We start from the raw sequence: 27453 nt of genomic DNA, 5'->3' as shown, positions 1-27453 counted from the left end.
AGACTCTGATACTAATACTGGTATAGACTCTGATACTAATACTGCTATAGACTATGGTACTAATACTGCTATAGACTATGGTACTAATACTGGTATAGACTCAGATACTAATACTGGTATAGACTCTGATACTAATACTGGTATAGACTCAGATACTAATACTGGTATAGACTCAGATACTAATACTGGTATAGATTCTGATACTAATACTGGTATAGACTCTGATACTAATACTGGTATAGACTCTGATACTAATACTGCTATAGACTATGGTACTAATACTGCTATAGACTATGGTACTAATACTGGTATAGACTCAGATACTAATACTGGTATAGACTCTGATACTAATACTGGTATAGACTCAGATACTAATACTGGTATAGACTCAGATACTAATACTGGTATAGATTCTGATACTAATACTGGTATAGATTCTGATACTAATACTAGTATAGAGACTCATGTTAATACTGAGCTAAGATACTAATACTGGTATAGAGTATGATAATAATACTGGCATAGACTCTGATACAAAGATTGTACACCAAGAACCATGTGTAGCAACTTGATGTTCTACATTCTTGACACATAGAAGCATCATTATTCAATATTTAAAATGGAGAAGTGGATTACGGTAATCTATCTTGGTATTTTATTTCCAATGACCCCAAGCTAATCGTCTAAAACATCTGCACTGTTCAGTACAATAATGGATTATATTGGTATCGGACGATACTTAAAAGATTAGGAATCGATAAGTTATTGATAAGTATGATTATTATTGTATTGGAAATGAGAGGTATGTTACTGTTGTTTATGCTGCAATTTGTATGCCATTTTCTGATTATTTTGCTGTGTATGTGATTGTTGCTTTTATTCTGTCTATTTGATGCTAATTGTATGTCTATTTTACTGTATTTTCTGCTGCGAAACACTTGGGCTGCAATTGAAAGGTGAAAGGTGCTATACAAATAAAGTGTATTATTATTATTACGAGGAAACTTAGGAGAATGTTAGTGAATGAGGTCCAATGTATCTAGAAAGGAATAGGTCTGCATGAGACTTTGAAGTCTGTACAACGGCAGGCCTCTTGTTCCATTTCTTTACTAATATCTGTGTTACACAGATAATAAGCTGAGCACATGTGTGCATATAGATGCATTATGTATTCTGTTTGGGAATATCTAGCTCGCATCCGAGTCACAACGTTCTGGTACCGGTGCACCTGGTAGGATCCATGTGTGAAGGCTTAACATAAATAGTGGAAATAATGCAAAACACAAGAAAATCCGTGTTTTCCACTACATTATACCACAAATTATGTATTTGGTCTCTTCTTGGTTTTGGTTGTGGGTGGAGCAGCCAGCGGTGGAACAAAGGGGGATGACGTCACCACTGGGCAACTTGGGCAACAAAATGTTCTGACATTACACAGTGGTTTATCCAACTTGGCAGGTCATCTGCGTGGCATTCCTGTGTTGGAAACACATTTATGTGGTAAACCAGGCAGGCGGCATTGAGGATCAAATCCTGCCAGAACCTTCTCTCTTTTGTCTCTCTCTCAGCCGTCGTACTGTCTCAATAAAGAACCTTCTCTCCTGTGTCTCCTCTCAGCCTCCCTACTGTCTCAATAAAGAACCTTCTCTCCTGTGTCTCCTCTCAGCCTCCCTACTGTCTCAATAAAGAACTGTCTCTCCTGTGTCTCCCCTACTCTGTCTCTCTCTCAGCTGTCCTACTGTCTCAATAAAGAACCTTCTCTCCTGTGTCTCCCCTACTCTGTCTCTCTCTCAGCTGCCCTACTGTCTCAATAAAGAACCTTCTCTCCTGTGTCTCCCTCTCAGCCTTCCTACTGTCTCTCAATAAAGAACCTTCTCTCCTGTGTCTCCCTCTCAGCCGTCATACTATCTCAATAAAGAACGTTCTCTCCTGTGTCTCCCCTACTCTGTCTCTCTCAGCCGTCCTACTGTCTCAATAAAGAACCTTCTCTCCTGTGTCTCCCTCTCAGCCTTCCTACTGTCTCAATAAAGAACCTTCTCTTCTGTGTCTCCCTCTCAGCCTTCCTACTGTCTCAATAAAGAACCTTCTCTCCTGTGTCTCCCTCTCAGCCTTCCTACTGTCTCAATAAAGAACCTTCTCTTCTGTGTCTCCCTCTCAGCCTTCCTACTGTCTCAATAAAGAACCTTCTCTCCTGTGTCTCCCCTACTCTGTCCCTCTCTCAGCCTTCCTACTGTCTCAATAAAGAACCTTCTCTTCTGTGTCTCCCTCTCAGCCTTTCTACTGTCTCAATAAAGAACCTTCTCTTCTGTGTCTCCCTCTCAGCCTTCCTACTGTCTCAATAAAGAACCTTCTCTCCTGTGTCTCCCCTACTATGTCCCTCTCTCAGCCGTCCTACTGTCTCAATAAAGAACCTTCTCTCCTGTGTCTCTCTCTCAGCCTTCCTACTGTCTCAATAAAGAACCTTCTCTCCTGTGTCTCCCCTACTATGTCCCTCTCTCAGCCTTCCTACTGTCTCAATAAAGAACCTTCTCTCCTGTGTCTCTCTCTCAGCCTTCCTACTGTCTCAATAAAGAACCTTCTCTTCTGTGTCTCCCTCTCAGCCTTTCTACTGTCTCAATAAAGAACCTTCTCTTCTGTGTCTCCCTCTCAGCCTTCCTACTGTCTCGATAAAGAACCTTCTCTCCTGTGTCTCCCTCTCAGCCTTCCTACTGTCTCGATAAAGAACCTTCTCTCCTGTGTCTCCCCTACTATGTCCCTCTCTCAGCCGTCCTACTGTCTCAATAAAGAACCTTCTCTCCTGTGTCTCTCTCTCAGCCTTCCTACTGTCTCAATAAAGAACCTTCTCTTCTGTGTCTCCCTCTCAGCCTTCCTACTGTCTCAATAAAGAACCTTCTCTCCTGTGTCTCCCCTACTATGTCCCTCTCTCAGCCTCCCTGCTGTCTCAATAAAGAACCTTCTCTCCTGTGTCTCCTCTACTATGTCCCTCTCTCAGCCGTCCTACTGTCTCAATAAAGAACCTTCTCTCCTGTGTCTCTCTCTCAGCCTTCCTACTGTCTCAATAAAGAACCTTCTCTCCTGTGTCTCCCCTACTCTGTCCTTCTCTCAGCTGCCCTACTGTCTTAATAAAGAACCTTCTCTCCTGTGTCTCCCCTACTATGTCCCTCTCTCAGCCGTCCTACTGTCTCAATAAAGAACCTTCTCTCCTGTGTCTCCTCTACTATGTCCCTCTCTCAGCCGTCCTACTGTCTCAACAAAGAACCTTCTCTCCTGTGTCTCCTCTACTATGTCCCTCTCTCAGCCTTCCTACTGTCTCAATAAAGAATCTTCTGTGTCTCCCTCTCAGCCTTCCTACTGTCTCAATAAAAAGCCTCCTCTTCTGTGTCTCAGACAGAAGTAACATGCGTGCCATTCATTTTCAATGAAAAGATTCAGAGTTTCCGCGTCCACACGCACACGCAAGCCTGCCACACGACTGCAGAGTAGAAAATGTTTCGACTTCAGAGCGATTGCCCCTTTGGTGCCGAGAGGTTGTTGTTGCCCTGGAACACGGAGGGAGTGTCATTCATCTTTGTCATTCATGCCCTACCGCCTGACGAGCCCAGTGCCCACTAGAGGAAAGATTACTGTATTTGTGCACATGTACAGGGTGTGTGTGTGTGCGCGTGTGTGTGTGTGTGTGTGTGTGTGTGTGTGTGCGTGCGTGCGTGCGTGCGTGCGTGCGTGCGTGCGTGCGTGCGTGCGTGCGTGCGTGCGTGCGTGCGTGTGTGTGTGTGTGTGTGGGAGTGTGATTGCCCATGTCCACGTGTGTATTTATAAAGCCGTACATCAGACTCCCTCACGCCTCTGAACACTAGACCACTTCTTCCCGGCGCTGGCGGGACCTCCGCTTGGCCCAAATCAATCTGATTGCAGGGGCTGAATAAAGCACTTGGCTGCTGTCATGAGAAATGATCTCAAGTTCCACGCATTACAGAGCGCCGGGCGCTGGTTTAACTGAAGCCTGGCCGTGGGGCCTGGCAGTCAGCGTCCCGTAGCTGCCATCTGCCAGCGCCCTGCGCGGCATTACTGTCATATTAACGTCATGACTGAGGCGGGCTGGTGGCTGGCCTAATGGTGAGAGGAGCCGGCTCAGCACTAGAGGACCACTGGATCTAATCTACACATTAACTTGGCAGTGGGCGGCTGCAGGCAGGCACCCGGGTTCCAACTCCTGTTGCTGTGCTTTGGTTATGGACACTAGTGGGCAGAAGTGAACCTGTGCATGTGTTGGAGGACACCACAGTACCCAGAGGAAACCCACACAAACACAGGGAGAAACTGTGCAAACTAGGGATGCACCGATGCAACTGTTCTGGTCTCGATAACGATACCGATACCTGGGCTTTGGGTATCGGCCGATACCGAGTACCGATCTGATCAATTACCTTTAATGAACAGTGTAGACTTGAACCATCAGATTATTGAGATATAATAAATGTTTCTCCATTAGAGAGAGTTAATGTGTCAAAAATGCAGCAAATCAAGTCACTTCACTTTGATTTGATCTTGGATATTGATTCTATTTTAGCCTGGTATTGAACTGATGTCCCATACCATACCGGTGCATCCCTAATGCAAACTCCACACAGAAAGGCCCCCGGTTCATCTGTGGAAGAGGCTCAAGTCATACACATACGGTTTACGGTATACCCTATACAAAGCAATCATCACCCCTGAGGGGAAAGACATGCCTCAGCTAGGGTTGCACAATACACCGATACTAGAAAAGTATTGCGATACCCAGGTGTTAAAAATGGTTCAATACTCCATTTTATTAGTGTTGATACTTTTAGAATAATTGCATATTTTCTATGAGTTGAGTGGATGCTTGACTGGAGCAGTGTGTGTGTGTTTGAGAGAGAGAGCACGCTTTGCGTAGTGGGCGTGCCAACAGTGTCGACTGAGCATAGGGAAAATAGTCAGACATCCCCAAATGTCTTATTTCATAAATACAAAGTTTCTGAATGGACGTTTTGATTAAACCAAGTTGTATACAGTCATAAACAGTCTTTCCCAGCGGAACACAAGTTACTTAACGTTACACAGGTCACGCTATGCACACTTAGCTTGCTAACGTTAGATAGCAATGTTGATAAGGAGTCGTCTGCCAACAAAGATGTTGTTTCAACAAATGTATTCACAAAATGGATTACTATTCAAACATTATTTAAGACCCCTGTGACTAACTTTTCCTAACCATTTTATGACTGCAGCATTTGCTATGCTGTGTGCACAAATATATAGTGATTCTGCCTAAAGCCAAGACTCAACAGTGGGAGTAAAAATTATTTAGGAGCACATGTGACAGTGCCATGACCTAAACTGACGTTAGCTGCTACAACCAAGTTGGTCCCAAAACAGTTACAACTAAATGATTGTATAAAGAACCGTCCATGTCCTGTCATCTAATAATATATTCCATAACTTTTCCTGATATTTTAGGTTTTGTTTTAGAATCGGTATCGTGATACTTAGGCTGGTATCGGTATCGAAGTCCGAATTTTGGTACACTAGCCTAACAGGAGCCTCTTTCTGGACTCTGGAGGCACGTTGGTGCTGGACAGTGCAATGAGCACATTTCACCATGACAACCATAACGACTGAACGTTTAATTTACTAGCGTCAACCGTCAACACCGATTTTAAACCTTGCAGAGTTTATATCATAGCTGGCTAGATAACAGTCCACTTTAAGAAGAGAATGCAGGATGATAGCAGCCCAACAGGTGAAAGAGAGAACATTTGCCACATTAGTAAACAATGTGTATCCCCTGATTTAAATAATGGCCATGATTCTAATCATCAACAAGATGCTGTCAGGTCAGAGATATATATACGTCTGTGGAGTAGGGCTGTCACTTTAACAAAAATCGAATTCGAAATTAGTTGGAGAATTGTAGACAAGTTCGAATTCGAATTTCAGTGTAAAAAAAGTATTTTTATTTTTAAACCTAAACCTTAAAAAAGTCTAAAGTTTTTACCATGGTATGTTTGGTATCATTATTTTCAGCACAGTCTCACCTATATGACCCGACAGTTTCTTTATATATATATAAACTAAAAGGAGAAAACCTTCAAGGGAAAGAAGGGACCGCACACTCCACAGGACTCTTTTTTGCTTATTTATTGTTGCACAACGCGTTTCGCTATCGCTTCCTCAGGTGCTATGCCCGTTTTCTCCTTTTAGTTTATTTATCTCTCTTGCGCTGACCTGCACCTCCAGTCGGGGTCCAACCAGATGTGCACAAGTCTTATCTAGTTTAATATATATATATATATATATATATATATATATATATATATATATATATATATATAATAATAATTAAATAATATTATTATTACTATTATTATAATATTTTTTCTTTTTAAAATTATTGTTAATTTATTAAAAAAAATCGAATTTCTCCCTTCAAGTTCGAATCTCGTGTTTTTAAATAATGTGACAGCCCTACTGTGGAGTAGGGGGGGGGGGGAAGGAGAGAGAGAGAGAGAGAGAGAGAGAGAGAGAGAGAGAGAGAGAGAGAGAGAGAGAGAGAGAGAGAGAGAGAGAGAGGGGGGGGGCGCACGTCTGTGGAGGATGAGGATGTTTCTGCAGGAATACTGTAGGTGATGCCAAAGAGTTCAATGCTAGTGGCACTGGAATGGAAGCTCAAATCTACCAATCATGATTCATTAGCCCTAATTTATACAGGCTATTATTTATACACGTATAGGTATATCTTTGTTTTCATTGATATATCGACTGCTACAGTACTTTTACATCTATAAACGACTGGGTTGAGCAAGGGCCAGAAGAAGGTGTTAAGAGTACGAGCCTCCAGGAGCTCTGTGTGAGACAGACCTCGGCTGCACCTGTCAGTGAGAGAGAGGGGAACCCTGTATGAGACATGATGCCCTGAGGGAGGTCCTCACAGACCTCGTCTCCACCCTGAGGGAGGTCCTCACAGACCTCGTCTCCACCCTGAGGGAGGTCCTCACAGACCTCGTCTCCACCCTGAGGGAGGTCCTCACAGACCTCGTCTCCACCCTGAGGGAGGTCCTCACAGGCCTCGTCTCCACCCTGAGGGAGGTCATCACAGACCTCGTCTCCACCCTGAGGGAGGTCCTCACAGGCCTCGTCTCCACCCTGAGGGAGGTCCTCACAGGCCTCGTCTCCACCCTGAGGGAGGTCATCACAGACCTCGTCTCCACCCTGAGGGAGGTCCTCACAGACCTCGTCTCCACCCTGAGGGAGGTCCTCACAGACCTCGTCTCCACCCTGAGGGAGGTCCTCACAGACCTCGTCTCCACCCTGAGGGAGGTCCTCACAGGCCTCGTCTCCACCCTGAGGGAGGTCCTCACAGACCTCGTCTCCACCCTGAGGGAGGTCATCACAGACCTCGTCTCCACCCTGAGGGAGGTCCTCACAGACCTCGTCTCCACCCTGAGGGAGGTCATCACAGACCTCGTCTCCACCCTGAGGGAGGTCCTCACAGGCCTCGTCTCCACCCTGAGGGAGGTCCTCACAGACCTCGTCTCCACCCTGAGGGAGGTCCTCACAGACCTCGTCTCCACCCTGAGGGAGGTCCTCACAGGCCTCGTCTCCACCCTGAGAGGTCATCACAGACCTCGTCTCCACCCTGAGGGAGGTCCTCACAGACCTCGTCTCCACCCTGAGGGAGGTCATCACCTCGTCTCCACCCTGAGGGAGGTCCTCACAGACCTCGTCTCCACCCTGAGGGCTAGGAGGTCATCACCTCGTCTCCACACTGAGGGAGGTCATCACCTCGTCTCCACCCTGAGGGAGGTCATCACCTCGTCTCCACCCTGAGGGAGGTCATCACCTCGTCTCCACCCTGAGGGCTAGGAGGTCATCACCTCGTCTCCACACTGAGGGCTAGGAGGTCATCACCTCGTCTCCACACTGAGGGCTAGGAGGTCATCACCTCGTCTCCACACTGAGGGCTAGGAGGTCATCACCTCGTCTCCACACTGAGGGCTAGGAGGTCATCACCTCGTCTCCACACTGAGGGCTAGGAGGTCATCACCTCGTCTCCACACTGAGGGCTAGGAGGTCATCACCTCGTCTCCACACTGAGGGCTAGGAGGTCATCACCTCGTCTCCACCCTGAGGGAGGTCATCACCTCGTCTCCACCCTGAGGGCTAGGAGGTCATCACCTCGTCTCCACCCTGAGGGCTAGGAGGTCATCACCTCGTCTCCACCCTGAGGGAGGTCATCACCTCGTCTCCACCCTGAGGGAGGTCATCACCTCGTCTCCACCCTGAGGGCTAGGAGGTCATCACCTCGTCTCCACCCTGAGGGCTAGGAGGTCATCACCTCGTCTCCACACGTCAGCTCAATGGGATTTTTGAGATGTGATCATAAAGAGCGGCGTGACGTCTTTCTCCTACAGCTCAACTGAACAACACTGACAGCAAACAGAACACCTTCATCTCCTGTTGTCTCATATCTCTCTCTCTCCATCGATATCTCCCCTCTCTGCTGTCTCTCCCTTACCTTTCTTTCTCTCTGCATTCTATACTGTATCTTTCTTTTGCTCACTCTTCCCCCTCTCTCTACACCCCCCTCTCTTTCTCTAAACCCCCTCCCCCTCCCCTCTTAATCAAGCCTGTCTTGTCAGGATGCAGTATGTATGCATGGTTTCCATGAATGCTGTCTGGCTGTCTGTCTGTCTGTCTGTCTGTCAGTCTGCCTGTCTGCCTGTCTGCCTGTCTCTCTGTCTGCCTGCCTGCCTGTCTGAGCAGTACAGATGACTAACTCCACTTTTGAGAAAGTGCTGAATGAGCTCAGTGGCAATTTTTAAATGTATTATTATAAATAATAATTTATATTCTCATTTGGTTCATTGCAATTTACTCAAGCATAGTAACAGACACAATATTTCTGACAGTGGGAATACATTCCCTGATGTCCATAGATGTCCCTAGATACCAGGAACATGCAAATGGGCCTTGTAGAAGTGGAGCAATCTTCCATTTACTTGGGTATGTACTTTTAGGTGCATTTTCTGAAAATATGGCTAGGGCTTAACAGGTTAATGACACTTTCTGGAGATAAAAGGTTTCCATCCGACAGCAGAAATATGCACAAGGCAACATGAATAAAGTAAGACTGGGATGACTAGACGCTTCCCTGATATCCCTGCTTGGGACGTGCTGAATATGTGCTAAGCAAGTGCTTTTACCTCCTATTGAGGCTTACCAAGCATATTTCATTTATTTATGTATTCATATATACAGGAGAAAGGCTTTCAATATACAAAGATATGAAACCTAAAGGAGTCCTACTCACTATATCTACAGATCTTTCAGAGAATTTCCCTGCCTTGTAAAGCTGAGCCCGAATGTTCGAACGTTCGTTTGTTACGTTAACATTCAAATTCTAAATAAAAATTCGATTTTTTTTTAATAAAAAAAATATATATATTATATTTATTTTATGTGTCTATTCATTCTGTTTAAACCAATGGGGTTTTTGTTCACAGTTGCAGATAAAGATTAGGCTACACTAATATTATAGTATTAAAAAAACTCCTAAGTTATATTCATTAAAGAAAGTTGATTTAATAAAAAAGAGACTCATTTAATCAGATTAATCACTTTATTAAAATTGAGGATTTAGTTTGAGGATATTTATTTAAAAAAAAAATTATTTAGCATTTTTTTTTATTAAAAACGAAGGTTCGAACGTTCGTTCGAAAAACCCTGACGAAGTTCGAATCCCAAAAACAGGCTTCGGGGACAGCCTTACTGCCTTGCAGCAAAATGAAGGGAGAGAGTAGTTAGAAATAGTCAACTGAGTAGATATAGAATATATCAGTGGAAAAAGGAAATACAGCAGACTGCAGAGTTTGTCGAGATGTGGCAGCCTGGTCGTATTAGTTTCTGTGGTTACGTGTTTGACGATCGTTATTCTCTTGACTGTATTGTTTTTAGAAAATATGGAAGGAGACACTGGTTGGAATCACTGGTAGAGGTGGGAATCACCAGAGGCCCCACGATACCATATTTGGTATCAACACCAGTTTTGTTTTGGCATCAGTGTATTGACATAATATCGGCATGCAAAACATTGCGATATATCGATACAAAAAATGTATTAAATTTTTTATAATTACTGGCATTTCAAGATGTTAGGTACATTTATCTTGCAGCCAAATGAGCTTACTTGACTGGTGGATACCTTTGCAAGTTTTAAAGTTTAATTTGTTTCATATGACATGCTTTTATAAAATGTTTTAATCATAATTAAAAAGAAAAAAGTATATGTTTAAAGAACTTACATTATCATGCAATCTTGATAGTATGAAAACGTCTAGTCATACTAGTCATAATTGTGTATCTGTTGTAGTCTCTTCAGGTGTCTCTTCATGGGTAATTTTTTACAGTGTATTTTATATTCTTGGTAGTCTCTTCAGTGATATCTTTTTTACAGTGTAGCTATTATAGTCTCTTCAGTGATAATCTTTTACAGTGTGACTATTATAGTCTCTTCAGTGATAATCTTTTACAGTGTATCTATTATCTCTTCAGGGGTCATTTTTACAGTATCTTATAGTCTTGGGAGTTTCTTCAGGGGTAATTTTTTACAGTGTATCTTCAGGGGGCCAGCCGTGCTTGTCTCCACCCCGCGCGGCTAAATGAATAAATAAAACGATAGTCAGACGAGACCTGTCCCTGGTGTCTGTTCCTACGCCATACTGCCTGCATCCAGATGTGGATTATGAATTCATGTTTGTGTAGGCCTAATGCCGGAGCACAGAGCAAATACTGGGTCCTGTGAGGATTAGGTTAACATGGAATTGGACTGATGCACAGTGCTCCCCCTCCTCTTCCCCCTGCCCTCGCCCCTCAGACACCCACCCTCCCCCATCACTGCACTGTCAGTTTGTGTTAGGAGCTGGGAGGTAGACTGAATATCAAAGAATACCGCCATGGATCCATGCAAAGCTATACATTTTTACTATGCTGTCAAATACATATTGTTAAAAAAAATTACGTTTTAGCTAAATGTTTTTCCTTGTATTTAAAAAAAATATTTTTAAAGACTATTTTTTATTAAATAGCACCTTGATAATTTGTACTGGAAAACGAAATACAGTCAAATACTGTTATACTGTCAAGACTAAATATTGTGATGTGATATTATCATGGCCCTAGTTTGTATCAGTAGATGTAGCCCTTAGGACCTACCCCTGCCGAGAGGTTTCCGGTGTTTGCCGTATTAACGGTATCAACCAGTAGGGGGCGCTCGGGTTACACCAGGTTACTTTTCATCTCTAGCAAAAGGGGAGGGGAGAAAGCCGGTGCCAGGCTCGCAGATCGAGACAGTTTTCAACTGTCCAATTTAACAAATGTCGTGTGTGTGTGTGCGGACGCGCCCCAGCCTTTGTTCTATTCATGCAAATATTTAGCATTTTGTCTGTTACTCAATAGGCAGTGCTTTCTGAAATAACTTCATTCATCAGTAGTGCAGAATTTTTCAGTTCTCCACTTGATATAATTAATCAAAATGTCTGCTCATAATAGCCTGCTGTTTGCTCATAATAGCCTGCTGCTGAGGTACATGGACAAACAATTATGTTCCATGATTTTATTAAAACTAATAATAACACAAACTGCCTATAAATGGGAGCCCTCTCTAGTACGCAGCGCGAAGCAGTTTTATCACGTTGCATATTACAATAAACTATCTGAGCACTATCTAAAGTCTGACAACACCTTGGCACTCAGGTGTACTGTACTGTAGGTGTGGAAGAGGAGAGCTCAAACCTATAGCACTCTAACACCTTGGCAGTCAGGTGTGACCAATAGCTCTTGTGTCCGCCCCTAACCCCCCCCCCCAACTGGATTAGCTGTCATCTGTCACAGACTTCGCTGCATTATGGATTATTTTATAGAATAGAGGCAGCGCGTTCTTAACTCTTTCACTGCCACACTGTTTTTCCATCTTTACGCCCTGGAGCCAGCTTTTTTGACCATTTTCACGATGTTTGCAGACCCATCGTATATTCTATATTATATTGTCTTATAGCTATGGAGACAATAGTATGGCTCATTTGACAGGCACTATTTATAGTCCAACAGGGACAAACCAGTTCATTTCTACACACCTTCGTTTGTGCGCTATATATACCATGCTAAACATCAACCCCGTTTCAAAATAATCCAGTCTCGTTTTCTAGATCGCGAGATATGACGTGTTATGTGCATATGCGCAAATCGTTCGGGTTGCTTGCCTGAAAGCTATATTATTTCCAAATCAAAGGTATATACCAGGGATCGGCAATAGGCGGCCCGCGGGCCGAAATGGGCCCGCCAGCAATAATTTCTGGCCCGTCAGGTTATTTTGAGAATATGATGTTTATTTTACGCGCAGGAAATATTCACTCGTCTTGACGCCAGAGTGTCTTTTGAAGCTGTATCTATCTATTCATCATATCTATGGCTGTCACTATAGCCAATTGAAATGCTAGAAATGGTCACATGGACTGGGAGAACCAATGGAATTTCACTTTCACTTCCGCGTTTGGGATGCCGGCGAGCGAACGTTTGCAAAAACAAAACAAACGTCTTTGAATAACTTTTTTGCAACGGGGAAATATGATGAGCCAGAAGAGGAGCCTACGACCTATAAAGCTTATTTTTAATAAACAGGAGTCATTCTTAAAATACGGGTTTATCGCAACAGGTAACTCTCGCAATAAGCAACCGGTGACTCTCGCTTGTTGACATGGCAACACGAGCAAGCAACTGTGTTCAAGTTGGGTGGGCATTCAACGCGAGCGGACATTTAACATGTTATTAGCATGGATTTTTGAGGACCGAAGCAGAAACAATAAGTCCAGGGCAGGGCTGCCTGCATTATGCCGGTGAGTGTTGTGTTTTAATAATAATAATACATTCGATGTATAATACACCCGCCGTGGTGCTTAAAATCAAATGCACCCTACTGATCTCGATTTATAATGAGAGCACCTGCATTAAAATCAAATGACTGATCTGTTCATGTGTAATGCACTGTGTGAGAGGCACTTTATAATAGAAAAAAGACAGTGCAAACATGTATATGTCGTTTTTTTTTTACAGTTAAAAAATGTTCACTTATCATTGGCCCGTCACACAATGGCTTGGGGAAAATTTGGCCCGTGGGCAAACCTAATTGCCGACCCCTGGTATATACCATATAGATGTTTCTTCACAAAGTCATCAAGGGGGGGTGGGGGGGGGGGGGTTGTTTTACGAAGCTGCAATCGTTACCAAAAGCATGTTTTAGGTTCGGTAAAATACGACGCTGTGATCAATACAAAAGCATGTTTTAGGTTCGGTAAAATAGACCTAAAATAGACCTTACCTTTGTCAGAAGGTAGTTCCATCGCGATCGCCATTACTGGTGTGCATTGGGCCTGGCTATAATACGGAAAACAATAGGTTTCAGGCAAGCACATCGGCGACAGATGGCTGTGTGCTGCTTCACTTTGAGGGGGAGGGGATTCCTGCAGCCGGAGGCACTGATAGGCCTTTCACACCGGCCGGGCTCTGTGCTGGAGCCGGTTCCCGAATGTAATCTCGCAACGGCCGGCGCGTTCACACCGGGATTAATTGGTTCAGAACGTTACAAATCGATGCTCAGCTGGCACAGAATTTTTTTTTTGGTTTTTCCTCGTGAACCGTGACATCATCAGTGGGCAGTGTGTCATATTTTAGGCTGTGAAGACGAGCGTAAACGGGGGAAAGTAGAGAGTCGGCATTGCACTCAATCGATTCATTCAACAGGAAGCGATTTGCGACTGGATCTCAAAACAAGATTAGATTCAAATGTATTGTTATGATACAGCAGAAGTACAATACAAATACACCATCCAACCAGAGTGGATAAAGAAATGCTCCAAAAATTAATATGCGTAGGGAAAGACTTAGCGAGTCAGCGCGCGAGCGCACACACACAAATTAAATTGTTCCAGCAAAGTAGGCTTCTATTATTCTAATTACTCGTTTTAATGGGTATCATAGTAGTAAGTCCTACTGTAGAACATGACATATTAGCATGACATCTGATTTATTAATGCCAATACTGGACGACAAGTGCAATTGGCTCTTGACAATTGTAAAGTATGGATTAGTCGGTCACAGTTAACGTCGGATCGTTAGCTCAACTGGTTAGTGCGGCTGCCTGTGCATCCAATGGTCCCAGGTTCAAATCTCTTGTTTTTTTTATTTTATTTAACGTTAATTCCTTTATCCACTCTGGTTGGAGGGTGTATTGTGCTGTATAATGACAATACATTTTAATCAACTCTCATTTTGAAATCGCTACATGTTTAGTGGATCACTAATTTGAATAATAGAAGCCTACTTTATACGTGACAAATAAACTACTACTACTACTTTGCTGGAACGATTCATTTCAAATGTATACAGTGCATGTGTGTGTGCACTCACGCGCTGAGGCTCGCTAAGCCTTTCTCCGCGCATTATGTTTACCTCCGCCTGAGTAACGCCCCCCGTTGATGACGGAGACGGTGGAACGTTGGTTCTGCTTAAATAGGTGTAAACGTGGGCTGGTTCGCCAGAGAGCACCAGGGTTCAAAGGCTCCAGAATGGAGCTGGGGCTTTAACTGGAGCCCTGCCGGTGTAAAAGCGCCATGAGAGACAACTGAGAGACCCAGTTCAAAAGGTAGGTGATACTGCCACCTGTCGGGATCCGATCGCCATTGCAATTATAATGTAGGCAGCGGTGCCAGGGAGGTCCGCGCGAGTGTTTAGAATGGGAAAATCGGATTTGAAACACGAGAAATCTCGGGGTTTGGCGCTGTATGAGTTAAACTAGTGCCAACGAATGAATCACATTCTAAATAATTATGAACTATAATATTATCTTAAACCACTCAACATACATATGCATATCTGATTCTAAAAGAGCTGCGAGCTGCAAAGATGACAAGGAGTATGAATGTTTGATAGAAAGAAAAAGAGGCTTTGAGTTTTTTTTCTGCTTTTCAGAATTTACAACTCTGAAAAGCAGTCTAAGTCGTATAATAACGTTGATTCTACAGACATCCTTGGAATTAAATTATTATTATAATACTGTAATAAATACGACAAATATGGCATATCCTTTGCCGCTGCAAGATAACTGTGACCATGGGCAATTTTTGCTTTCTAGGGCTTTCTTAAATACTTCGAAGCTTCGAAGCTTCGTTCGATGGCACAAGCTTCGAACATTAAAAAAAAATCGAAGTTTAAAAAAAATAAAAATAAATTCAAAAAAAAAATCATTTTTTTTTTAGTTTTACTTCGGTGTGTGTGTGTGTGCGTGCATGGGGCCATTGGGTGGGGCCGGGGACAAATACACTGGAGGAAAGGAACCCAGCTCAGCACTGCCCAAATTATATCATCACTATTGCCTGTTTGAAGGATATCATCCTCAAACACATATACACCTACATCATGCCTTGTAGAATTCCACACATAAGAAAGAAAGATACTGGGATGAATAAACAAAATAGGAAATAAAATGTAGAAATGCATGCAATACATAAATAAATATGAATCTCCATATATGAAATAGAACATTTAGATAAGGTGCTACTGAGATGTTTTGGTGAGTTCTTTGTTTTTTTGTGGAAGTAGCCCTTCTTAAAAATGCATGAACATTCACTGATAATTGGTCTGTAGTGGAGTCTACAAGGTCTACATTGCCGGACCATGTAGAATCCGGACCTTGTAATTCTGACATAATTCTGTGCATAGTTTAGTCTACACAGGCCATATTTCAAATAATCAAAATCTTACTTCATTCATCTTAAACATTCTTGATTTGGGGGATTGGTAGTTCCCATGAAATCTGAAGTTGTTCAAACGACAACAGCGATCCACCTTGAATTAAATCACACAGCCGTGTTGGCTGCGTCACAGTCACGAAAGGGGCTACTTAATTCATTAATCCAATCCACTTTATTTATAGAGCACATTTAAAAACAACAAAGTTTACCAAAGTGCTGTACAAGTCCCACAACATAAGATAAAAAAAATATATATATATATTATATAAAAAAAAAAAATGAATTAATTATTTTTTTTAATTCGAAGCTTCGAATTAAAATCGAAGCTCGGCCCCGAAGCTTCGATTGCCAAAAAAAATTCGAAGGTCAGCCCTGCTTTCAACCGATGTATTCCATATAAATCGATAGTTTATTAACGATGCAGCAAGCGGCTTGGTGAGAAAACCCTCAGACACACACATAATATGGCATATCCACCAGTACTCTATTTGTGTCTTTCATCAGTCATCTATCCCGCACGGCGTGCGTCATGGAGGACGTGTGCAAAACGTAAACCTGTGCAGGTTTTATTTCATATGCAAGCTTTCCGTCTGACAGGACCGTCTGAGAGCTCAGATAACATCTGAAACGTGTGTGGATCTAAAGTGGAAAAGTCCCTCCTAGGTTACTGCGCTTTGCCTCCAGCACCGTTTTGCCAAGTCATGTCTACAGAGGATGTTCTACGTTACTGACCTGCCAATGTGCATAAAATGCTGGGACTAGTTTAGCCTTTGAGGGAGCTGGCTTCTTTTAGGCTTACAGTGTGTGTATGGAATTGGTGTCTTGCATTAGGTTTATTTATTCTATAAATGTTTTTTATTTGCATATAATTATATAGAATGTGTAGAACAAAATGTATACAACTTAATTTAATTTCTCAAGAAACAAGATGAAAAATACAGTAATTGTAAGTAAGAAAACCAAAGAAAATAACTAGTAATATTTATATTATATAAAATATTGTAATGTTTTTTATTAAAGGGGCTATGCGTTATAAATGTCATTTTTCAGTCTCTAGCATTGTATTATAGTAATAGGAGTTCGTATCAATGTGTTTTTGGGCCTAAATACTATATTGACGAATTCCTCAGCTACAGCCCATCCCCTGTTTGCCTCTAGTAAATCAGGTCATGTTGATTTGACGACCTGGTGCACGTCACAGGGCGCTGTTTATAGCGCACGGTGATGTGATTGGCTCTGTGGTTTTAGTAATGCCCGCCTCCATTCTTCGACAGACAGACCGGCGTTAGCTCTCGGGACTCGGGAGCGATCGCTAGCTAGTTAGCACCAGCCGGGGCCGGCGTTAGCAACCGGGGGCGTCGCGGAGCATTCAGCCTGCTGGCTACCTAGATCCACTTCAACCAGCGTCGCGGAGCATTCAGCCTGCTGGCTACACAGCTTGTCGGTGTGCTAATAGCCGCTGCAAGCTAACGGTAGCTGGCTCCAGGCTATTAGCACATCGACAAGCTGCTGGAGCTCCCGACGCTCGGCTGGTTGAAGTGGATCTAGGAATGCTCCGCGACGCTCCCGGTTGCTATCATGTGCAGGTCCTCTTCTCAGACCTGTGTACTGCACACGCATCATGCAAGCTACACATCGCTGCATGTTGATCAATGGTGGCCCACTCGGTGCATCACAGTGGGCTACTATTGTGCTAACAACAACCGCGGTGTCCGGCTTGTCGGCCGGCATGAGTGCTCGATTTAAAATGGTTCTCTCCTCTTTGTATACCTTTGTCCTCACAAGTATTCTGCCAGGGAACTTATGGATACGACAATAGTAGTAGTTATAAGGTGTTTGATCATTGTGTCGTTGTACATATTGTGTATACACCGTTAGAAGCTAACGTAGCTTAGCTTGGTAGCTATTGTGCTAACAACATACCCCGACGTCTAGCTTGTTAGCCGGCATGAATGCCCGATTTAAAATGGTTCTCTCCTCTTCGTATACCTTTTTCCTCACAATTATTCTGCCAGGGAACTTATGGACACGACAATAGTAGTAGTTATAAGGTGTTTGAGCTTGTAACGTTAGTTAGCTCATAGCTATCGTTTGAGCTTGTAACGTTAGTTAGCTCATAGCTCTCGTGTACCACGATAGCTATGAGCTAACTAACGTTACAAGCTCAAACACCTTATAACTACTACTATTGTCGTGTCCATAAGTTCCCTGGCAGAATACTTGTGAGGACAAAGGTATACAAAGAGGAGAGAACCATTTTAAATCGGGTATTCATGCCGGCTAACAAGCTAGACGTCGCAGCATGTTGTTAGCACAATAGTAGCCCACTGTGATGCACCGAGTGGGCTACTATTGATCAACATGCAGCGACATGTAGCTTGCATGGTGCAGTGCTTTGCCCCACAGGTCTGAGAAGAGGACCTGTGGTACCCTTGACTGAGATTTCATAATCAAAACTGTTAGATCAACCCTGAAAACTGAAAATATCTGTGGTAATAGTTCATAACATGGACTCTCAGAGTGATGGAACCTATGTTAGCTTCTAACGATGTATACACAATATGTACAACGACACAATGATTTACATTATTACAAATATGGTAACGTGGTTGTGGCTTTTACAAATAGTGGTAACATATATATATATATAGATAGACAGTACTGCTACATCTCTATATTTATGACATACCATATTTGTATGTAACCTGAAACCTAAGGGGGGACCCTGATGTAAACAAGACGAAAGTCTTTCTCTGGTCTGCATCCCCTTAACAATTGTGTGTATTGAGCTGTACTGTATTGTACCCATTCTACAATCTGTTAATAAAGTTTTCAATCAATCAATCAATCAATAAGACCTCCACCTGGATGGAATGACGGGGAGATGGGCGGAGCTATTTGGTGGGTGGCTGTCACTCAAAGTGTGGGTGGAGCCAAGCCAATAATAGCCTGCTTTCATGAGGCTGAAAAATGCTGGTTTTGAGTACAAGATTAGAAATATAAAACAATGATTATTTTTGGAATAAATATTACACATGTGTTACATAGACTCACAGGAAGTGTGTAAAGTTGCCCAAATAGTGCTAGGAATAGCACTGCATGACACCTTTAACACTTTGACTGCCGGGAAACGCTTTACAGCGTCATTCCCGGCCATGCTCAAGTTGCCGGAGGACGCTGTACAGCGTCCTTATATCAATATTTCAAAAATCTGCGATCGGATTCATATTTCCCCTCCGCTGGCCTGAGATCCACCAGGAGGACCCACTGAGCTCTCTGGCGGTTCAGGAGCGCCATCTGGTGGCCGATCGGCGCAATCGCCAAACAGGAAGTGCTATGGCACTCTGTTTGGCTCCCGGGACTCGATCTCGACACAATACATAGCGATCGATTGCCAATAACTCGATAAACAACATGATTTGGACATATATACTATTATACAAGCTGGAAATGGACCCGATATTTCTACATACCATAATAGGTAAATGACTGTTCCACGCTCATCGCCCAACGGCGCGAGGAGGATACGGTAAGATTCAGCGTTATTTTTGATCGTATTCCATATAAACTGTTATGATGAACATATCACCCACACTAGATGAATGATATAACGCTGCCCACGGAATTATAAACGATCCCCCGCCCATCCGGTCATCATCAGATCATACGTAGATCATTCTAGAAGTACGTCCAATTGACATTTTTTATATCGCCCCGATTGCCATCAAACTGTATTTCATCATCAATATAATGCATTTGGGGCTATATATCACGTTCTGGAGAAAGCTGCAGAAAGAGATGAAAACATACTTATACATTAGACCATACTTTACTATGAATATGTGAATGAAAAAGTTTAACGTTGCTACACAATGAACAATACATATAGGACTTTGAATGGGCCCTAATAATGGCAATGTAGCAATAGAATTTAAAAAGTTATAGCCATGCAAAGAAGGGGTACTTCTCCATAGACAAATAGAGCCGGCAACCTATGGTATATAATGAATTTAACCCATGGCACCCATAGTGTTAAGAAGTAATTAGTGCTTTTTTAAGATGTTTTTTTTTAGTGGGCAGATATGATGAATTGTTGACTGTGTGCAAGTTTGAATTCCATAAAGCATCTCCTCTGTGTTGCAAATGAAGATTTTGCCATGTTATTGGTACATAAAGGAGTATACAGATGATTAAACTGTATGAAGGAATGTTTTAAAAACTATTAAATGTATTATGTAACGTAAAGTAAAGAGAGTAAAGTCTTGTAGATGAAAGTGAAAATCTGTACAGTTACAGCCATTAGGACTGTCTACCATTCGACCGCGGTGCCGACGGGGTTGATTTTGAGGTTGATTGCTGTTCTGTTATATGCCACCAGGAGGCGCAAAGCCTGACAGAACTGATCCCGATTTGCAGCGTTGATGGATAGCCACAGGATTCAGAAATAGGTCTCGAAAGCCATAGCACACATGAATAATATTTATATCAATTTGACATTCATAACTTATGATGATGAAGTTAAGACAACCTTTCTCAAGGCTTTTGAAAATGTAGGGGAGCAGCCGAGATAAATCGCTGATTGAAGCACAACTTTCCAAAGATAATATTTCCCAAATTAAGATACAAGATCATCATGAAATATTATTTCACGGGCGGCTAGGTGGCGCAGTGGGCAAGGCGCTCGCCACCAACGCAGGATATGCTGGGTTCGAGCCCAGCTCTCGGCGTTGCTACCAGCTTGGCTGGTCGTTCATACTAATACAATTGGCAGTATTAGGGGGTGGGAAGCTGGTGGGTGGGGATCGGACGTTGTGGACAGCGACTCCTACAGGTCGGTTGGTGCGCCTGCGCAGTAGAATCAGGAAGCGACGGGGGCGGCGTGTCCCTCCCACGCAGACCCTCGCCGCTGAGAGATCGCGCTGTGCAGGTGAAAAGATGCGACGGCTGCCTCCTCGAGTACCGGAGGGGACACATGATGCAAGGCTTCGTCCACATTGCAAAAACAAAAATGGAACAGCGTTCGAGACAGGGGAGGGTAGAATTGGACAATACGAAATTGGGGAAGGGAGAAAAATTGAAAAATTGGGAGAAAAAGTAGATACAAAAATATATATTATTTCACAAACCCTAGATTTAAATATATGAATTGGAGGAGGAAAGAAAAGGCCCTGTTAAATTGCGACGTTCTGCTTGTCATCATGAATCTACAAGCATTTTATTTATCATCTGAATTTGATGATAAAATCTAAATATTCTGAAAGCCCACAGCCTTTTGTTTGCAACTCGATTAATTATATCAAGCGGAGAACGGAGAAAGAGCTATGCATTTATTTACCTAACTCAAAAATGCTTCAAATATTTTTCTAATTATCTTCACCTAGAAAATAAACGAAAGACCTAATTATATATTAACCCTTTAATCGCCAATGACGTGTTACGACGTCATTCTCCGCCATGCGTAATCTGCCAATGACGTCGTACAGCGTCTTTGAGATCAATATTTCAAATATCTGTCATGGCAATCATATTTCACCCACGGAGATTTGACGGGTGCTGTAGATCTCCTCTCAACTCTCCAACGGTTCAAGACCGCCATCTGGTGGCCGATCGGCGAGTTGCCAAAACCGGAAGTGAGCGGCCCGAAGTGGTGCTCACCCATATTTCGTCCGGCCACTCGCTATCGCTCGCGGGACTCCATCTCGACACACTGGATAATCGATCGGTTGCCATAATTCAATAAACAACGTTATTTGGACGTATATAGTATTATACAACCTGGAAATGGATCGCATATATCAACATCCCATAATAGCAATCTTTTTGCTCCACACTCATCACCCAACGCTACGAGGAGACTGGGTTGAGTTTCAGCCTGTTTGTTTACCATTTTCGATACAAACTGCTATGATCAATATATCACCCATACTACATGATTCATTTAACGTCGGTCATTGCATTATAAACGACCCCCCCCCCCCCCGTCCGGTCAACATCAGATGATGAGTCATGACGTTTAGGACCTTGTACAATTGAACATTTTAATCTGACGTCAATCGCTAGCAAACTGCATTTGATGATGTAATACCGTAATTCCTCTAATAGTAACCCCGGCTTGTATTTGTTTCAACTGTAGCGGGTACCAGGCTTGTATTAGGAGGAGGCCTGTATAAGAGGGAGGCCTATATTTCAAATTTTCAAACGGATCATAATGAATAAATCAACATTTTGTGTCAGTTTGAACCCAGTAAAATGTACTGGGTTCATTTATTGAAACCAAGTACTGTATGTTTTATTGAAACCAAGTACTGTATGAAATAGTAAACAGTGCAATTACAGGTGGTCACTGGTCATTTCAACGTTTTCAAAGTGAAATCAAGTAACTAGCTCAGTATGCAGCTCAGTATATTAGTAACCCGGCTTGTATTAGGAGGCCGGCTTATAATTGCTTAGCTCAAGAGCGCACCCGGCCATTAATAGAGACCCGGCTTGTATTTGAGACCCGGTTACTATTAGAGGAATTACGGTATATGCATAAATGGCTATATCTCACGTTCTAGGAATTACTGCAGAAAACGATAAAAACATATTTATACTCTAGACAGTATTTCTATATGAATGTGTGAATGAAAAAGTAAAACGTTCCTACACCCTGAACAATAGCTAATCGATGTTGAATGGGCCATAGTAATGTCAATTTAGCAATACAATTTAAAAAGTTATAGCCCTGCAAAGAAGGGGAACATCTCCATAGACTTACAGTACTGGCAGAGAAGGGATTAAGATGAGAATAATCTCCGGCAGATAAGAGAGTGCTCAAATACTTTATTGTATGCAACATGAGAAAACTGCCTCGATTTGCGAGTGCATTCACGCTGCATATTAGAGGGGTTCGACGCTCTTTTATAATCAACAGAATCAGAATTAATATATTCATATATTTAAGCATTTTATGAACAAACTAAATTTGTTAGATTGGACATTTGAAAGCAGTCTGCTAGCGCATCTGCGCTGTGTATTCAAGCTGAGAACACGGCACGTTTTCTTTTCTCCCCGCCCCTTTACCTAGAGACGAAAAGTAATCTGGTATAACCCCAGCACCCCTACTGGTTGACACCGTTAATACGGCAACCACCGGAAATCATTCGGCAGGGTGGACCGTCCTACGGGCTACATCTGTAGTTTGTTGATGCCAGAGCCCAGTTATGAGGTTGAGGTTCTGGAAAAGTGGTGCAGCTGGTGCACGCAGATCATGCACTAAATGCTAAATGGACTGCATTTATATAGAGCTTTTATCCAAAGCACTTTACAATTTATGCCTCACATTCACCCATTCACTCACATTCACACACCGACAGCGGAGGCAACCATGCAAGGTGCTCATCAGGAGCAGTTAGGGGTTAAGTGGCTTGCTCAAGTGTCTTGCTCGGGAGGAGCCGGGATAAAACCGGGAACCTTCTGATTACCCCAGGAGTTCAAAACGTGTAATCCCTATTGATTGATTGATTGATTGATTGATTGATTGATTGATTGATTGATTGATTGATTGATTGAAAATGTTTATTAACAGATTGCAGAATGGGTACAATACAGTACGGCTCAATACACACAATTGTTAAGGGGATGCAGACCAGAGAAAGACTTTCGTCTTGTTTACATCAGGGTCCCCCATTTTCAATTCATAATGAGTGGAAATGAATTAATCCAAATCTGATCCGATCAGATAGGGATTAAAAGTTTTGAACTCCTGGGCCCAGATGATGCTGTCAGAAAATCGCAATCGCAATATCTGTCAGAAAAACCGCAGTTAGATTATTTCCCAAAATCGTGCAGCCCTACTACAGACATCCGCATTTGATAAACAACATGCATTTCCATTCTGCCATGAACAACATTCATTTCTTGGCTCAACAACAATGAACCGCAGGCTCGACAACAATAACACCGCAGGCTAAATTTATCTCCTCTTTCTCTCTGTTGTTCTCTCCAGCTCAGAGGTCAACTAAAGTGCCACAGTGCGACGTGCAGCATGTGATTGGCTAAGAGTTTAACAAGCTCTATTATTTCTCTGAAGTAATTAAAAGTATCTATTTGCAGGTTCACTCAGTAACAAGTAACAAAAAGTGGGGGGACAATTATGAGTCACCAACTTGAATCACGTGCTCGCTGAATGTTCACAATGTATATAACTGTGTATGTACTATATGTAATGTACAAACAAATGTAATACTGATTTTGGCATTGATTACCATTGCAACAATTGAAGCTTTAAAGCTTTCGGGTCAGCCCTATATACTGTAGATATGACACCAATCCCTGTCCCATGGAATCTATGTAATCTATTATTCTTTTATTCCTTAGTGATTCTCATGTGGACGGTTCTACACCTGACTTCATGGGAAGAGAAATTAAATGATTAAATTCCGCTGAAGATGAAAAGATGACAAGGATGTGAGACGCTGGTCTCCTGAATAAGGAAGGAGAGAGTAGCAGCCAGGAGAGACCTGCCACTGAGCTCTAGTTTAATCTCACATCAAAAAACGGCAACCAAAATGGAGAGACGCAAACAGAGGTGAATTCTATTCTATAGTGGATTTTCCTTTTCTCAGATCCCCAGGCTCTCTCTGCCTGGAACAGAGACACCCCATAATATCCGAGCTGTGACATACTCACCCTCCTGACCTCCTCTTGCCCCCTCGGCCTGGCATGGCTCCGCCCATCCTCACCTGGCCCGCCCCCACCGCTCCGGGCATGGCAACCGTCCCCGGCAACTCGCTACCCATCTCTGGAAGAGAGAACAGTAGACATTAGAGCAGCCTACACATAACTAATATTACACTGCAGCAGTTACAGATTCCTAGTGCCTTAACAGTTCAGCATTACAAACAGGGATACAACTAGGGGTGTCACGGTTAATCCACTGAATAGAATGAATCCGAAGGCTGTGTGTGTCTGTGACATATGTGTGTGTGTGTGTGTGTGTGTGTGTGTGTGTGTGTGTGTGTGTGTGTGTGTGTGTGTGTGTGTGTGTTTTCATGCCAATTGGCTAAAAGGGGGTGTGGCAAAGGGAGTGGCCTATCGCAAAAAGCAGATTTTGTGGAAATGTTGGTCATGACCCAAAGGACAGCTGATTAACTGTTCCTGCAAATTGCCAAACATGCACATTTGTGTAACATGACCAAACTTTGTGTAAAATGTTATCATTGATGGGGAGAGGGGAAGCACGCACACGCACACGCACACACACACACACACACACACACACACACACACACACACAACCTCCATGCAGAATGTCTGCACCCTACGGTGAAAACGATGGCCGCTAGAGGGTGGAGAACTTTGTGGACCAACCAACCGACAGAGTGGTCGCAGCTAAAAATAATTAATGAAGATTAATCATTTCAATCAGAAGCACTCAGATTGTTCAAAAGCGCTCTATAAAGAGCCAGTGCATGCTAGATTTCAGTGTACATTCAAAATTCACATTCACATAAATCACATAAATGTAAATGTTCAATTGCCTGAGTTTATTTTGGGGGTGAAAGTAGTTTAGATGCACCAATTAATCAATGAAATAACTGTTGGATGAATCAATAATCATTAGTGGCAGCTTGTATATTATGACCGATAGGGCATACAAACCCTCAGGCTCACCTGCACTTTTGTTTTTGTTATTTTTCTCATATTTGTATATTCAGAGTTAATTATATTGTTTACACTGTATATTGTTATATTCAGATCAAATTGTATTGCCAATGCCTATATTTATGTCTTTCTACTATTCCCCTGCCAATAACTGTACCTCCCCCAAGCTGCATAGAGTACATTGACTGTGTTAGGGCTTGTGTCCATAGCGGACGTTTTTTTCAAGGCGGACCGCTTTGAAAAGCAAAAAAAAAAAGCTCAGAGCATTTTCCTGAGTCTCGCGACTGCCACTTGCTCGATGTTGATTGGTCGGTCGAAAAGAGTTACCTTGATGAGAGGCGCTCCTCTCCAAAAGTTTAACTAGTTTCAACTTTAGGCGCTGGGAGCGCTCCGCCCAAAAACGCTGCCGCAGAGAGCGCTAAAACACGAGGCCGGCGCTGGGAAAAGGAGTGCGCCTGTCGCGTCTGTAGCATAGAAATGAATGACAGAAAGGAGCTGACAACTCATAAAACGTCTGCTGTAGTGTGGACACAAGCCCTTACAGCACGGTATGCCAACTGTTCAGCAGCAGACAGTAGAGCTCTGCAGAGAGTTATGAACAGTCCCCTGGGCCCTGACCTCACTGGACGACACCTTCAGACCACGCTGCCTCCTCAGAGCCAGCAGCGCTCTGAAGGATGCAACTCACCACCTGTCATCGTCTCTTCTCTCTGCTGCCTTCTGGAAGGTGCTACAGGGCCTTAAAAACAGCGTTGACCGGGCCCAGAGCCATCACTGAACTGACCTTCATGAAAGACTGTCCCCCTACCACCACCCCCATCATCATCATCATCATAACACACCACAACACTGGAATAGTATTCTATACAATTGTGAAATGTGTAATGACTTGTTGTGTAATAACTAAGGCTGTCAAAGTTAACGCGGTATTAACGCGTTATCGCCCGATTCTATTAACGCCACTATTTCTTTTAACTCACAAACTTTTTTTTATAATTTTTTTTTACTAGACTTCCCTCAGGTGTATTATTGATGCTCTCATTGATACTATGTTTGTTTCTGAAGTGTGTGTGTGTGTGTGTGTGAGATTATATATATATATATAGAGAGAGAGAGAGAGAGAGAGAGAGAGAGAGAGAGAGAGAGAGAGAGAGAGAGAGAGAGAGAGAGAGAGAGAGAGAGAGAGAGAGAGAGAGAGAGAGAGAGAGAGAGAGAGAGAGAGAGAGAGAGAGAGAGAGAGAGAGCTGGGAGAGTGTGAGAAAGAGGGGGGGGGGGGTGATTTACTCAGCCCTTGTGTGGGTGAATGTAACAAGTTCCTAACGTTTTCTTTCCCCTATTATTTCATGCACACTTTATTCATTGTTTTAAATTATTATTTTCTTTTAAGTTATTTTGTGCATTACTCTGTTTTGAATTTGATGCAAATTTGCAATGCATGAGGGTCATCCTTTTGTGTTAAATGGCTGCATAAAGCAAGCATTTGTTGACTCTCATGTTGATAAGAGTATTAAAACTTGGAACTTGGAAAAATATCTGTTTAAGGTAGATAAAAAAAAATGCGATTAATTTGCGATTAATCGCGAGTTAACTATGGACAATCATGCGATTAATCACGATTAAATATTTTAATCGATTGACAGCACTAGTAATAACATCTGTATGTATATAATGACCATAAAAAGACATTTTGACCTTGACCAGGGAACTGACAACAACTGGAGTTGGTCCGCTGCTCCTAAATGGTAAATGGCTGCTTTTTTAAATAGTGCTTTTATCCAAAGCGCTTTACAATTTGTTACTCACATTTTACCCATTCACTCACACATTCACACACCGATGGCGGAGGCAACCATGCAAGGTTCCGACCTGCTCATCGGGAGCAATTAGGGGTTAAGTGTCTTGCTCAAGGACACATCGACACGCTGCCCAGGAGGAGCGGGAATCAAACCGGGAACCTCCGGATTGCCAGACGACTGCTCTA

At 42.9% G+C, this 27453-nt stretch overlaps 1 protein-coding gene across 3 annotated transcripts in view; it reads right to left on the bottom strand.

Annotated features, from left to right (window-relative positions):
• The window catches only part of arnt2 (aryl-hydrocarbon receptor nuclear translocator 2), a 376808-nt gene that overhangs the window by 296006 nt on the left and 53349 nt on the right, over positions 1-27453 (bottom strand). For all 3 annotated transcript variants that reach the window (XM_084307418.1, XM_084307419.1, XM_084307420.1), the window contains exon 2: positions 24498-24609. In XM_084307418.1, coding sequence (XP_084163544.1) covers positions 24498-24609 — 112 coding nt within the window. The remainder of the gene's footprint in view (positions 1-24497; positions 24610-27453) is intronic.

This window comes from Notolepis coatsorum (genome assembly GCF_963971535.1).
Source record: "Notolepis coatsorum genome assembly, chromosome: 2".
Lineage (NCBI taxonomy): Eukaryota > Metazoa > Chordata > Actinopteri > Aulopiformes > Paralepididae > Notolepis > Notolepis coatsorum.
Note: the sequence above shows the minus strand (reverse complement) of the source record. Positions and strands in the feature narration are given on the sequence as shown.